General features: G+C 32.2%; 1 protein-coding gene across 6 annotated transcripts in view; it reads left to right on the top strand.

Moving 5' to 3' along the window:
• Nucleotides 1-14,115, top strand: part of LOC100162603 (protein sprint) — a 93,577-nt gene that overhangs the window by 28,636 nt on the left and 50,826 nt on the right. For 2 of the 6 annotated variants that reach the window (XM_029491112.1, XM_008186085.3), the window contains exon 4: nucleotides 6,967-7,071. The exons of 1 other annotated variant lie outside the window; for it this stretch is intronic. In XM_029491112.1, the coding sequence (XP_029346972.1) occupies nucleotides 6,967-7,071 (105 nt within the window). Of the gene's footprint in view, nucleotides 1-5,629; nucleotides 6,001-6,966; nucleotides 7,072-14,115 lie in introns of those variants that run through there. 3 more of the 6 variants (XM_008186089.3, XM_008186090.3, XM_008186091.3) reach the window with 3 other exon arrangements.

The raw sequence follows: 14,115 nt of genomic DNA, 5'->3' as shown, positions 1-14,115 counted from the left end.
TTCTAATATTTATATATGGTTTTCCCGTAACGGCGATCCTTTTACTCGTTATTCGGCTAATGGACTGCAGCCGAAACGTCATATTATTATCATTATTATAAACAATGTATATTATTACTATACATACATCGTGGCTAGAATACGTTATAACCATCAACGCGATAACCGCACTTACCGACTGTCAAATATCAGACGACAGAAGGTTGAAACAATAATAGTAATAATAATAACAATATAATAACACGATACAGGAATAATATCATTTATTATATTATTATAATGACATCCACAGTCATGGGCGCCGTGAGGGGGGTGCAAGGGGGTGCTTGGCTTGACAAAAAAAAAAAAAAAATTAAAAAATTAAATTAAAAAAATTGAATGGTATTAAAACTATTTTATTTTGCATAATTATCTACATTATTTCTATTATTTATTATTATACATTTATACTTATTTTACAATATTGTCTATATAATATATTATTTATATTATGTAATATAATAATTATTTTTTAAATAATAATTGCAAACGCCTAGGTTTTTTTCCAAATTCTTCAATTGAATTTTCAATGAATTTGGTATCCTCTCCTAGTCTTTTTCTATGTACACTCATCATACACAATCCGGACAATCGGTTATCACACATAGTGGCTCTGTTCCATGTCTTGACTCGTCTTAAAGTACTGAATGAACGTTCAATGCTGCAAGTTGTTGTTGGAAGAGTTGCTCCGATCTTGATTGCGTCGGCTACAGCTGGATAAAAATCTTTTGACATTTCGATCAAATCTAAGTATTCAATAGAATCTAATGGTTTTTCACCATTATTCCACATTTCATACCATGTTGTGGCTTCAGTTACAAAATTTGATGACAAAATATTTCCATAGAGTTTTACAATATCATTTGATGTGCAAATAAACTGTTCTTTACTCATGTTTTTCATAGCATAAGGATGAAGATCCATTAGAGAAAATGATTGATTGTGAATTTTAGAAAAGCGATCTTTTAATGATGATATAACTGAATCTAGATAAGGAACGAAAATGGATATTCTGAAAAACTCTTCATAGTTTGTAGATGGATGATTTGATCTTTGACTTTGTCGTGCAGCAACTCGAGGTGGACGTATTTCAACATCAAGTTCTTCAGCGATTTCTTTAGATTTTGCAAATAATACGGTAAATTCAGTGGACGCACAATTTCTATACAACTGCAAAGTATCAACTAGTTTGGTTATGTGATTGTTCACCGTTTTCAAATTTATATTAACTTGTTGAAGTAGATTGCATACTGGTTCAAATTTAGCGGAATAAACAGCTATTACTTGCAATGTAACAATAAAAACTGGTGTAGTAGCAGCAGTAAAGAGTTGATAAGATTTAATTTTGGTTTTTGAATTTGCTGTACTTTTTGATAGTTCTTCCAAAGCTTTGACAATAACAATAAAATTGTCAGCAAAAATTCTAATACTCTTATATTTTTACGTATTTAACTAAAATTATTTATACATTATTTAAAAATCGGCGTATACTATGCACGATGCACCCCCTTGACAAAATTCCTGCCGGCGCCTATGTACCTGACTACATAAATATGCATGATAATTGATAAAGATGTATTTTCAAAATTTAATTCAGTGTTTGATTCTGACTAGTTCAAAATATCGAAGGATTGTAAATCAAAGTTATGACGCTGTGTGTTACTAGTCGTTCAAATGTTCAATAAAACTACTATGGGTTTGATTGCTTTGAAGCCCACGTATTATTCAAAACTTGAAATCCTTAATATTTTTTTATTATGTTCTAAATTATGCGGTGGACTCATTGACGATGGCAGTTTAATTTATTATTCATGGTTTTGTATTCAAGATAATATTTTGATTTAGGCTCGATTTGCAAATATTTTCACATTTTTATCCTACACTTTATGCATTTTAAATTCAAACGTAACATAGATGTGTGTGTATGTGTGCGTGAACACAGAACAGTATTATGATTTCGGTTTGAGTGTCCCCCCCAATAGTATAAAGCTATACACGTGTCAGACTGCAGCAACCACACGCGTCGTCAAACGCACATGACACTCCTTAAAAAAAAATAATGAAATACACTAAACTGTAAATTATAATTCAGTTTTACGACTGCCGTACATTCATTAATGGGAAAAAAATAACTGCCAAGTATTATGACGTGTATTAGGATCATCTACAATGGTGTAAATATAATATAATTACACAAGTATTGTTGATAAACATATGTCTACAGGCACACAAATTAAACCCCGTTAAAACGTCGTATACCGTTACCAAGAATTTATTATCGCTCTCATAACTTCGATTGATTCAATTGAAATCGTATTTAAAATTGAGAAATTGAACAAAATCAAATGGAATTTTACGATTATAAAAAAACGCAACTACATATACACTGCACGGTACACATATTTTAACGATAAAAAGAGGGTGTCGGAGAATAGTAGGATCGTAATCGCAAACAAACCGGTTTATTTGGTCTGTTATTACTTCTAACGCAAATCGTTTCTTGTTGTTTAAAAAAATAAAAACACAAATGGTAAACGTATCGACGTTATTACGCATTGCGTGCTTGTAACAGGAGGCCACACGAACGAACTTACATAAATCTGAATTTCAAAAAGGGTGACTCCACCCCATAAGTCGATCCCGATGACCCTTTTGCATACACAATAAGTACGCAGTAAGTACACACTACACATCTAACACCATGGATTTAGAAGGTTAGATTTTGTATGAATACGTTAAAGTTGGGAGCATATATATTTTATTATTAATTCATTCTTTGCATATATTAAAATAAAATATAAATTATTTTATAATAATATTTGCGTTAAAGAACACGCTGGTGTATTTATATTATATTTTTGTATATCTCTATAGGTTTAAAATAATTGTTTAACTGTTGACGGCGTTTTATATCATATAGGTATATGCGTTATGCACTATGAATTATAGTGTATATTAATTATAGATGGATGAATAACATATTATGTTTATTGCTCACTATAATCCGAAATAAATATCTATTTAACTGAATTAAATAGTGCAAGTTTATATATTAATGACAGATAAATAATTTAAATTCATATTTCAATAATTACTAGGTAAAAATTTTTTTGAGATTGGCAATAGATTTACTCATATAGCTGGTAAAACATAACACAAACCCACCCTATTTCTCATAATATTTGTATCCATACCTGTATTCTCATTTTTAGGTCATATCCTTTTTGAAACAAAAATGCGAGAAAAATGTTTTATGTTTGTACCTTCTAAATATCTAAATACGTATATTAACTACCTGTTGTAGCAGTATATATGATTTTATTTTATTGTATTGATATTGCAAAAACATTTAAAATGTTAATAAGAACCTACCTAGCAATAAAGTGAAATTGGAAAACTGCGTAATTAGTCCATTATAGGTACATATTTTTATTAGATGTGATTTATCTGATGACAGTAAAACGTTTAGAAAAATTAAAACCCGGTATTTAGCTATGAATTTATTAAAACTATGTATAGTTAGTCATAACTCATAAACTATGATATTTAAAAAATGGTGTAATAACGTTTAGTGCATTTGATTATTTAAATAAATAAATTTTCATTAATTTGAATGTTGCCCATTTTTCACAATTGTAATAGTTAAATTATACACGCATTTAATTTTTGATTTATTGTCTTAAAACAACCAAATCGTAATAAAAGTTATAACTTGATAAGTTTTGCGATTTTTTACAAACCAAAAAATATTTTATAACGATGTATGGTTGAGACTTAATTAATGCGCAAAAGTTATTTTAGTGTGACTAATTTAAATATTTCTGCAATTAATCTGCGAATGTAGTGAATGGTTTTAAATATAGTACCGGGTGGTGTTATAATCCATGATATTAACAATGCCAATATATTATATAAAAGGTTTATTTCATAAATATATATTAAAATAAATGATTCACTGTGGCCTGAAATTACCAACAATAATTACTTACCATATATATATATATGTATATTATCTACTAAGTCTTGACCGCTGGCAAAACTCCCCATTATTATAGAAAGTTTTCACTATTTTAGCTACAATTAACAATTAGGTATACAATATTAGAATTAATTTGTTTCTATGATTTTCTTACTTTTATCGTTTTTGAATTCATTATGTAATACAAATTATTAATTTACGTATAACTATAGCGTTAAGAACTATTCACTACTGATTAATTATTAGTTATTATTTTAATGTTCCATCTCATCGACTTGATAGAATTGCGTTTGTATTGCGTTCGTGATCTTTACCTAGTATATTCTCTTCAACTAGCTTATTAGTTTCACTGTATAATGCATCAGTCCATAAGTTCATAATCAGTCCTTAATAATAATTATTGAATATTTTGTTGAAACTTGAAATAATCTATAATCACTGTTAAAATTGTTTAACACCAGCTAATACCTAATATTATATAAAACATTAATTATTTATTTTCAATTTAAAATACAGTATATCGCGCCGCAAACATCATCGTAATAATATACCTATTGTACTACGAAACAGCAGAATATGTAAAATGTAGTCGATATTCCCATTCAATGTATAAGATATTAATATTATCTTTTTTACCAACAGCATTTTACTATAATAACCTCTATTGTTGTAATAATTTCGACGGCGGATGTATACATTACACATTATATAAACACACCAATGTATATAATATAAAACTACAGTAAGTGTTTGGAGCCTTAAACTTTAAGTTCACCGTATTCCCGACCGTCCCCATCCTCTCCGTTGTGGTTCTACAAAACATCAGACTCGCGGTTGCATTTATTCCCACTATATATTATTATATAGGTACGTGTGTCGCATTGTTATTAAAATCGTCATTCATTATATACCTGCATAGGGCACACGCCTTATTGTCGAGTTCATTGCGGACATTTCAACGGCAGTGGGAAAAAAAAAATATATAAACAAAACTATGACTAAAAAACCCGCATAACACTGCTGGACCTCTGGGTCGCCACCGTCGCGCTATAAACGCCTCGATCGCGCGACAGCAACCGCCGCGGCACGACGCACGTGTACACATACTTACAAGACATGACACATAGGTGTACATAGTAGACTTGTATATACTTACGGTATTATTATTATTCGGGTGATTATCCGGTTATTGTGCCACCTATATGCGAGTGTCGGCCTATGCGCTCGCGGTGTCTTCATCGTCAGCTCCCCCGGGTTACGTATCGCCGTAATACATTGGTATAAGGTATCTGGTATACAGCTCTTCGGCTGCAACTGTTTATACACCTATGATGTTATTATCATATAATAGATTATACGCTGATCTTTGTCATCCGACGTCGAGCACGCATAATGAATATAGTACGCGCGGTGGTTATTTATATTATTATACTCTTTTGGAAGGGGGTGCTTGCGTTCGAGTTGTCGTGTGTGTATTTGGGGGGGACGGGTGGGCGGGCGGCGCGCGCCTACGTATGCATTATATACCATACTAGAAGGGCCTCGCGTGTATCGATCGGTCGGTCAACCGGTTAGTCGGTGCGTGCGTGTGTTCCGCGGCGTATTATTATATTATACACGATAATATTATACGCACTCTTGTGTGCCGTGGTGTATATTATACATATTATTATTGTAATAGTTAATATTATTATATATAAATACGCAGTGTACAGTGTCCGTGTGTCGGCCGTGTGTCGCGTGTGTGCCTGCCGTTGCACACCTATATAGACGCCTCGAAGTGCTCGAGCGCGCGCGGTGTGTGTGTCGTGTTCCCGTTGTTCGTTAAGTGGTGTTTTGGTCGAATAATTTTTGGTGATTTTTTTGGTTTTTCGATAATCATTTTCTTTTTCTGTGTCGCGAGTTTTTGCGGCCCGTCGTCGATCTCGGATAAAAATGGTAATCGATGTCAATTATAGCACATACGGTCGAGTACGAAACGGGTAATACGCAAAGAATAAAAAAAAAAAAAAAATCATTAAACTTTAAACACTGCTGGTCGCTATTACTTTCTCTCAATTTTTTTTTTCATTCTTTTACAGTGGACACTCGACGATTGCGATTTTCCATATTATATTGTATCGATATTGCCAAGATATTAATCATTTTTTTTTTAATAATCATTTTTTCATCACCGGTTTTAATTTGAATTTATTTATTTAATTTTAAGTTCATCGCTTATTGCAGCTTTATCAAAATTATAAAGCTCCAATAACCGACAGTTATTTTTATCAATTAACATAATTGCCGGTTTCTTTTCCTGATTTTTTCAAAAAGTTATTGCAACTGGTTATAAAATTACATTCGTCATTCACTGTACACTGCGTACCTACGTGATTAGAACATTTACTTGAATCCGTTCTTATTCCTACTTAATTTAATGACTATACAAAAGAAAAAAAAAGAAAATGCTATTCGAAATTATTTACACACGTCACTGGTTCATCGCAGTTTGACTAACAACATTTAAAATGCATGTAGTTACTCGGTAAAACATCGAAGTAAAATCAAGTAGGTAAAAACATCGTTGTCGGTATATTTGTATTATCATTTTTCTTCACAAAGTTACTTAGTAAAAACCACAAACCAATATTTATCTGTTCTAGTGTTCTAAGTCAAATATGACCGTTCGCTTAGGGCCCGTTGTCGAGACGTGTTAGGTCTTTGTTTTCATGAAAAAAATATATGATGTTTATTGTTTATACTGATAAGCCTTTATCTCACGTATTGTGTCCCTTCAACCCGCCATAAACTTTAAACCGTTTCGATACCGACCGCAATGCATTAAAACCGTATACACCACCCATCGTTTGTTGTGTACAAAATCGACATTTATGTTTTATATATATATATATATAATATGCCTTATCTGTGTGTATACTAAATGTGTGTTTGTGTATCCTACGCAGCACCCATGAAGGCGATACTACCATGCTGATAACCCGTTACACTTCTGTGTTAATAAAGAGCACAGGAAATACTATGGTATCTCCCACGTACGTGCCTCCTCATAGGTGAGTCAACTTTTCGATTTCCATTCGTAGGTATATATTATGACGCCTGATAACTGTTATAACTTATATAAGCCTAACAACAGTGTACCGAACCGTGTTTCTGTGCAGTTACAAAGAAACTGATTATAATAATGTAGTGGTATCATCCACTTCAATCGAAATAATAACAATTCGACGGTTATTGATATATGCATGCCGTTTGAATAATAATTGTTGAAATGCAACATCTGTACAAACAATTATTTTGTATCGAAATTTATAATATTTAAAATGCAGATTTGAATCTCTTTCATATTGAAAAGCGTATATATTTTAATATTTTACATTTGTACGGTTTGCAAGGAACTTGCTATTTCACGAACTAAAATCTAGAAAGTAATTATTATACGAAAAGTATAGCATATCTAGCTCGTCGTCAATCGTTATAATTTCGAACCATCAATTATGTATAAGATCATCGGTTTAAACGCAGGTGAAAATTACATCCGAAAACAAGACAGTAATTAGGTAATTGTGTTTATTATGGAGGTAATTGAAAATTAAATTTCAATTTTGACATATAAACACATTGTATACAATTCTCGTCGAAACAGCACAGCCCGTGCGGTTTTTTCATTGGCTACTTTTCACGCACCGGTGGCTGTTTGCGGCGGCGCCTCGCTCGGATGAAAAGGCCCACACGTGCATGTATATTATATTATTGTATAATATTTTATACATATATATATATATATATATATAGTAATAATTTATACAGTCTCGTGTCCGTAACAGATGTTCCGTCGCTACGTCGCCGGTCAGCGACAGGGCTGGGTAAAATGCGGGAGATTAAGCTGCGCGCCCTATTGTTCGCGTGCTTGCCCTGCACAACACCGAACACCTAATTAATCAACTACACCTCGTACAGGCGGTTCATACATATATGTATACATAGGATATTATTTAATATCGCGTTTGTGGGGAACAGTGTGCTCGGCCAAAATGAATTTTCCGAACTCCCGCGTCCCCTCGTCCCGCACTTGACCACTATATTATATGGATACTGCAGTACCTATATGCGGTGTTGGCGTGTCGAAATTCAACAAAAATAATAATAAATAAGCCTACGTGTTCGTAAACCACGGACTGCTGCGATGATTGCGTATGTAGGAATTCGGGCTATGCAAAGAGACACATTCGAAATTAAACCCAGACATCATCGTTCATCGAGTGTGGAAACCTGCAATGGAATCCCACGAAATCGTTATGGCGATGGTCACGTGCAGTAACGAAGTCGCACATGTTATACTGTGGCAGACTCCTAGCTAGGCCTTGTTGCAGGTTTTGCGTTCAACAAGAATATCGTCGTTGTTTCGGTAATAACGGTGACAAAATCAGCTATTGAATGCAAACATTTTAATATTATTATTATTTTTTTCTATTATCATAGCTCGCATAATTTCAGTGCAAGAAATCAACATACGTACATAATTCCGCATGTATAATATTAATGCCCTTTTCAAGGACAATAATCCATTAATATTCATATTTGCATTAAAACTTTATTTGATCACCAAAATTTTTTGGGAGAATATTGATGGCATTTAAAATGAACTGTTGTTCGTAATTTGAAATTTGATTATTCATTTAAAATTTTACTTCATATGATAATATGTACTTGACATATATTATGTATTACAATTTACAACACTTTAAAGACACTAAATATAATAAAGTACATTAATCTACTTGCGTCATTGTTGCTATTGTTAGAACCAAATATAAACTAGTCTATATAGTAACAATAATTAGGCTTCTGTAATCAATGTTTTGAAAGGCGCTGTAGTATAGCAAGGTCGACTCAAGTCGTATACAGTATAATATGCCGTAGGCGAGTTAAGTGTCGACGTAGACGTTTATTTTTCTCTTACCTCTTTATACATCTATTTGCTAAAGTCTGTTAGCCATGTAATTGTTTTGTGTGTTTTGGGGTCCAAGCTTCCGGTTTCGTCTCGTAGTCTTTAAAAACAAATTTATTGTACGATTAGAAAAAAATGAAGATGTCACTATATTACAATGTGCAAAGAGTACAGACGGGGTTTCATTGTTAGACTGGATAGTGGATACAACATAATATTATAATATTATTCTGTATTATTATAATATGATGTCTATCATTTTATACCTCAAAACGGTCGAAACCTATATAGGTACTCGCAATCTAATAATAATTACTATGTAAATCCCATAACAATGAATGGGATAATGAACTGTATAGGGCAACAGTTGTAGGAGGAACCTTAGAATAGTTTGACTCTTATAGATTTTTTTTTATTATTATTTGAGTGCCTCGGTCATTGTCGTCGTGTAAACCGTATGCCGATATGGTGCAACCATCTTGACAATAAACTGCAGCAAGCGTTCTCTACCGTTGCTGCCGATCTTGATTGTATGCATTCATTGTTGTGGTGTATAAGCTTCGACGTGCGTAAACCTCATGCATGCGTTCAGGAAATTAGGTCGTTGACAAAGACGTTCTCCCGTGTGCTGACAATCTCCAGAATTGGCTATTGTTTTTTTTTCTCCAAGTTACGAATAATATATATTATACTTACTTACGTTATATTGTGTTCTTGAACGGTATCCGGTCCGGTCCGGCGGTGCAGGTTAGCATATTTTTTTATGTGTGATGTTATTGGTTGTTCCGACAAAATTCGATATTTGACAGGTACATATTTGTGGTTTACTGCATGAATCACACTACCACTAATCGAGGTCGGCTAGTTACATAAATTTGTCATTTCCCACGATATACATATTCTCGGTTTATGTAGTTAAGATGCACCAGACGTATATGCACATAGATACTTATATAGATACCTATTATTTACGTGATGAAAAAAATTAGTTTTTTCCCAAAAAAAGAATTGCCACTTACGGCAGTTAAACTATTTCAGAACAGGCTGACTACAATAGTATGACAATAATATACGTATAACAATAAGCAATAACCATATTCTGTTTTCAACTAACGTTTTTTCGAAAATGTAATACAAATACGCAGTATAAAACTAAATATTCAGCTATATTTGCTATGTCCCATGTGAAACTCCGTTAAATTTATAATTTCGGCTGACATATCTTAACTGCGCATATATTATATTTTATATAATGCAGTGTGTCAATTTTATTTAAATATAATTTTTATATTTAACCAGGACGAATGTTTAGTTAAGCAAAATTAATTAGACGGTGGTGTTTGAGACTTATATTTTCTAAGTCTAATCAAATTAGTTATTTGGTTGTTAAATATATATAATCACACAAGTTATAAATCATTTTAAACCTTAGGTTAAGTCTTTAAGGTTATAACCTTAAGATTAATATTAACGTATTTGACTTTTTCTAGCCTATCACTTCTAAATAAAACTATGTAATTATAGCTTTGTAATGAAAATTAAATGAAACTATTGATATGAATATTTATGCGATAACAATTGATTATATTAGTCTATTTAAATTGTATTAATATTACATAAACTATCGATGTAATTGTCCATATTTAATGAACTCTAGTTATTCTGTGTTATTAATTATTGTATAATAGGTATGCGCTGGAACATACTGGCCTATACCAGGTCATTTTATTTAACATTGGATGGGCTATCATCAATAAACTCGATTAATCGTTGTTCTATATTATATTTTAATTTATAGTAGTGATTTTATAAACAATCCGTTACCTATGCTCTTAACGGATGTAATTTTATCCTTTAACAATCATCTATGCGTACACAGTACACATCCAAAATAAAAATAAAAATTAGGATACTGGGTTTTTATTAAATATTATGTGCATAATATGCTGACGGTACACGAATTACAAAGCTGCAGGACAATAGCGTTATCAAAAATAATAAACGGCTGCGGTTTCTTAGTCCTTGAAAACGGCGGAAGCAGACGCGCGAAGTCGGTTTTTGCCATCGTGCGATGTCTTATAATAATATGCGTCTATACTGATGATCTCATATTTAATAGGATAGGACGTAATATAATTTATTTTCTCACTCTCTCTCTATCTCCATCTCTGTCCACACAATGACAATCTCTCAATCACGTTCGTTGGTCTTTTGACTTAGTCATTATATTTCAATGTAATAAGATGTATACGATTTTTTTTATATTTTGTTATGTTCATTTTTTTTTTTTTTGTAACACGAGTTTGCATAATATTCCATCAGTTCGACTTATAGGCAATGTTACGTTACGCACGCGGTTCGTGAGCTGATTTTATAATAATCGAAGCGCATTTCCCAGTAGGTATACTACTATAGTAGTGGTAGTATAGTCATTATATCCGATCGCCGTCGAGTATGTAAATCATCATCGTAGGTACTTCTCCTCCAGACATCCTCTCGACACAGAAAACCTGTTTTGTATGGTTTTGTATTTTTTTTTGCGATTCGAAAGTAATTTTATACAAAATTGAACCATTTAAAACAATACTTACAGACTTCGACGATTCGGAAACTCACTGTTATATAAATGTATTATCATATCACGATGCATTGTGCTGCAGCACTATACGAATTGAGCTCTATTGAAATCTAACACACTTTTAGAGAAATAATTCTTGATTGTAGTTGTAAAATAAAACTACACGTATCTTTATTTCACAGGTCCATAATACTTAACACTTGGAGTAGCCATCAACGGCGTTAACTACCGTACGGTTCGAAATAATTGCTTATTGTGTCACTATTTAGTGTCATCGTAACGAAATACCAATTAAATGACTGAAACTTAAACGACTTAAAGCACTGTTCACTGTTGAATAAATATTTTTGTAGCTATATAAACAATAACAACATGGCGTCCTGTAATTTATATTTTATACTTTATTAATTAATGATGCTCAGTTTCTACTAGTCCAAAAATAGAATTATTAGGCAGATGCTTCTTCCTACATATGTATTGAATAGACTCATCAGTTGTCATGTTATTATTCAATACGTTCTTTCCAATATAAATTCGGGATGGTACAGGTAAAACATATTTCCTAAACAAAAACTTTGCCAACCAAAGTTTTACAAACTATTATTAATTTTTTTTATTGCTTCTATTTTATTCGATTTATGTCTGAATACACCTATATATAAATTGTACGTTACAATTTTTCTATATTGTTATTATCGTGGAACTATCAGATAAATTCAAATTATAACGTACAGTTATTGAATTAATATTGTAATGTTTTAAAGTAGTATTAAACTTGTTTAATAAATAATTTTGAAAATACAAGTCCATAATTTATGAGCTGGTAGTTATTATTATTAAGTCTGCGGTGAATTCGACAGTAACACGTATGTACGTGATCACAGGTCACATAATTTGTTATTTTAATTAATGCGCAATAAAATTGTAAATAATTTAAATAATTTATTGTATTCACTATTCATTGACCCGTTGAACTCGGTCCGTTAAATTTCGATTCCGCAAACAATTTTCGTACTTGGTTCATTTAACGTTTGTTTTTTCGACAAAAGAAATTACTACTAACCAAACGAATTGTAACACATTTCCGTTTTTTAGTTAGATGTTGTATTTTTACACTCTGCCACCACTAACCGACGTGCGTGGGTCGTTGCGAGTATTTTTTTTCTCTCCTTATTCGTTGGTCCCCTAAGAGACCATCTGTAACCGAGATGGGCCCGTGCCCGGAGTACTCAAATATTCAGGCGATTTTTTCCCCGTTTAAAAGCAATCACTAGCAACCGGCAGGTCAACCGAACCAGACTTGAATACCTAAACAGACGCATCAACATGTGCCCAGGGGGAATAAATGGTATTGGATGTGTTATTCGTGCGCCCCGTGTAAACGACGGATGATTTAAAATGTCACTGTGCCGATTGCTTCTGTCAATGTGTGTGCTTGCAGCCTCACCTTTCACGGTTGGATTTTTTTATTTATTTATTATTATTTTTTATTTTACTCACTACGTTGAATATTTCATCAATCAAAAGTCGAGATTAAAAGGTCAGGTAAACCGCCTGACGCCGGTAACCCGTAGGTCGCGTGTGTGATTGAAAAGTGTGTCTATAAGAATATTCAAATCGTAAACGAAGAAAAAAAGTAACTGTAGTTCCAGTTATTTATTCTTCAACAACGTCACGCACTGCAGCAGTGATTAATATTTGACTTGAAACGATTTTAAAGCTTTAAATGTGTTTAACTTTTTCATCAAATATGTATTTATTTATTTTTTTTAAATTTTGCTTTGATTTCGTAACGTTTGCTAATTGTCTATAATTAGCACCTTTGAGTATACGTATATTATTATTCATCAATATGCAGTAGCGTCAATTCCTGGTTAATGATAATAATAATCCTACGAGGATTTAGCAAAACGTGATATTTCATCTCTGATTGTACATTCTACGTAAACCAGTGACGTGTAATGTATTAAATTTGTAATTCAAACATTTACATACCCGTAAATCAAGATGCGTATATATATATATATATATATATATATGCATAGGTATATATGATATGAAATACCAAATGTATAAATTATAATACAATGGTTCTCGCTTTAAAATGCATTATTTCGTTTACAAGTGTTACGATATTGAGAACATAATTAGTTACGCGTTCGTCTTATTCAAAATAATGTAAAGTCGACATGAGTGATGGGACTATAGCTACGCATATGAATAAATCTCTTTTTGCCGGCAAATTGTAGAACTTTATATATAGTATAATTTATGAATACCTACAATCTCGTACACGTACCTGCAGTATGCGCTGTTGACGGTTAGTGATTTTTCATAAACGACTTACAATTTTATTTTATTATCACTGTTATTATTTTATATTTTTTATCACACAGCCGAAGACCAAATTTTACCTAATATATTTATATATTTTTATTTCACTCTGTTTGGACTCGGAATTTTGAAGTATGTTCCAATCCCGCCGCGTTGATCTAAATACGTTTCAAATACGGAAAATAAAAAAACGATTTATTCCTATACCGTATCATAATTTCATATATTACTCTG

Source organism: Acyrthosiphon pisum, chromosome A3, assembly GCF_005508785.2.
Source record: "Acyrthosiphon pisum isolate AL4f chromosome A3, pea_aphid_22Mar2018_4r6ur, whole genome shotgun sequence".
NCBI lineage: Eukaryota > Metazoa > Arthropoda > Insecta > Hemiptera > Aphididae > Acyrthosiphon > Acyrthosiphon pisum.
Note: the sequence above shows the minus strand (reverse complement) of the source record. Positions and strands in the feature narration are given on the sequence as shown.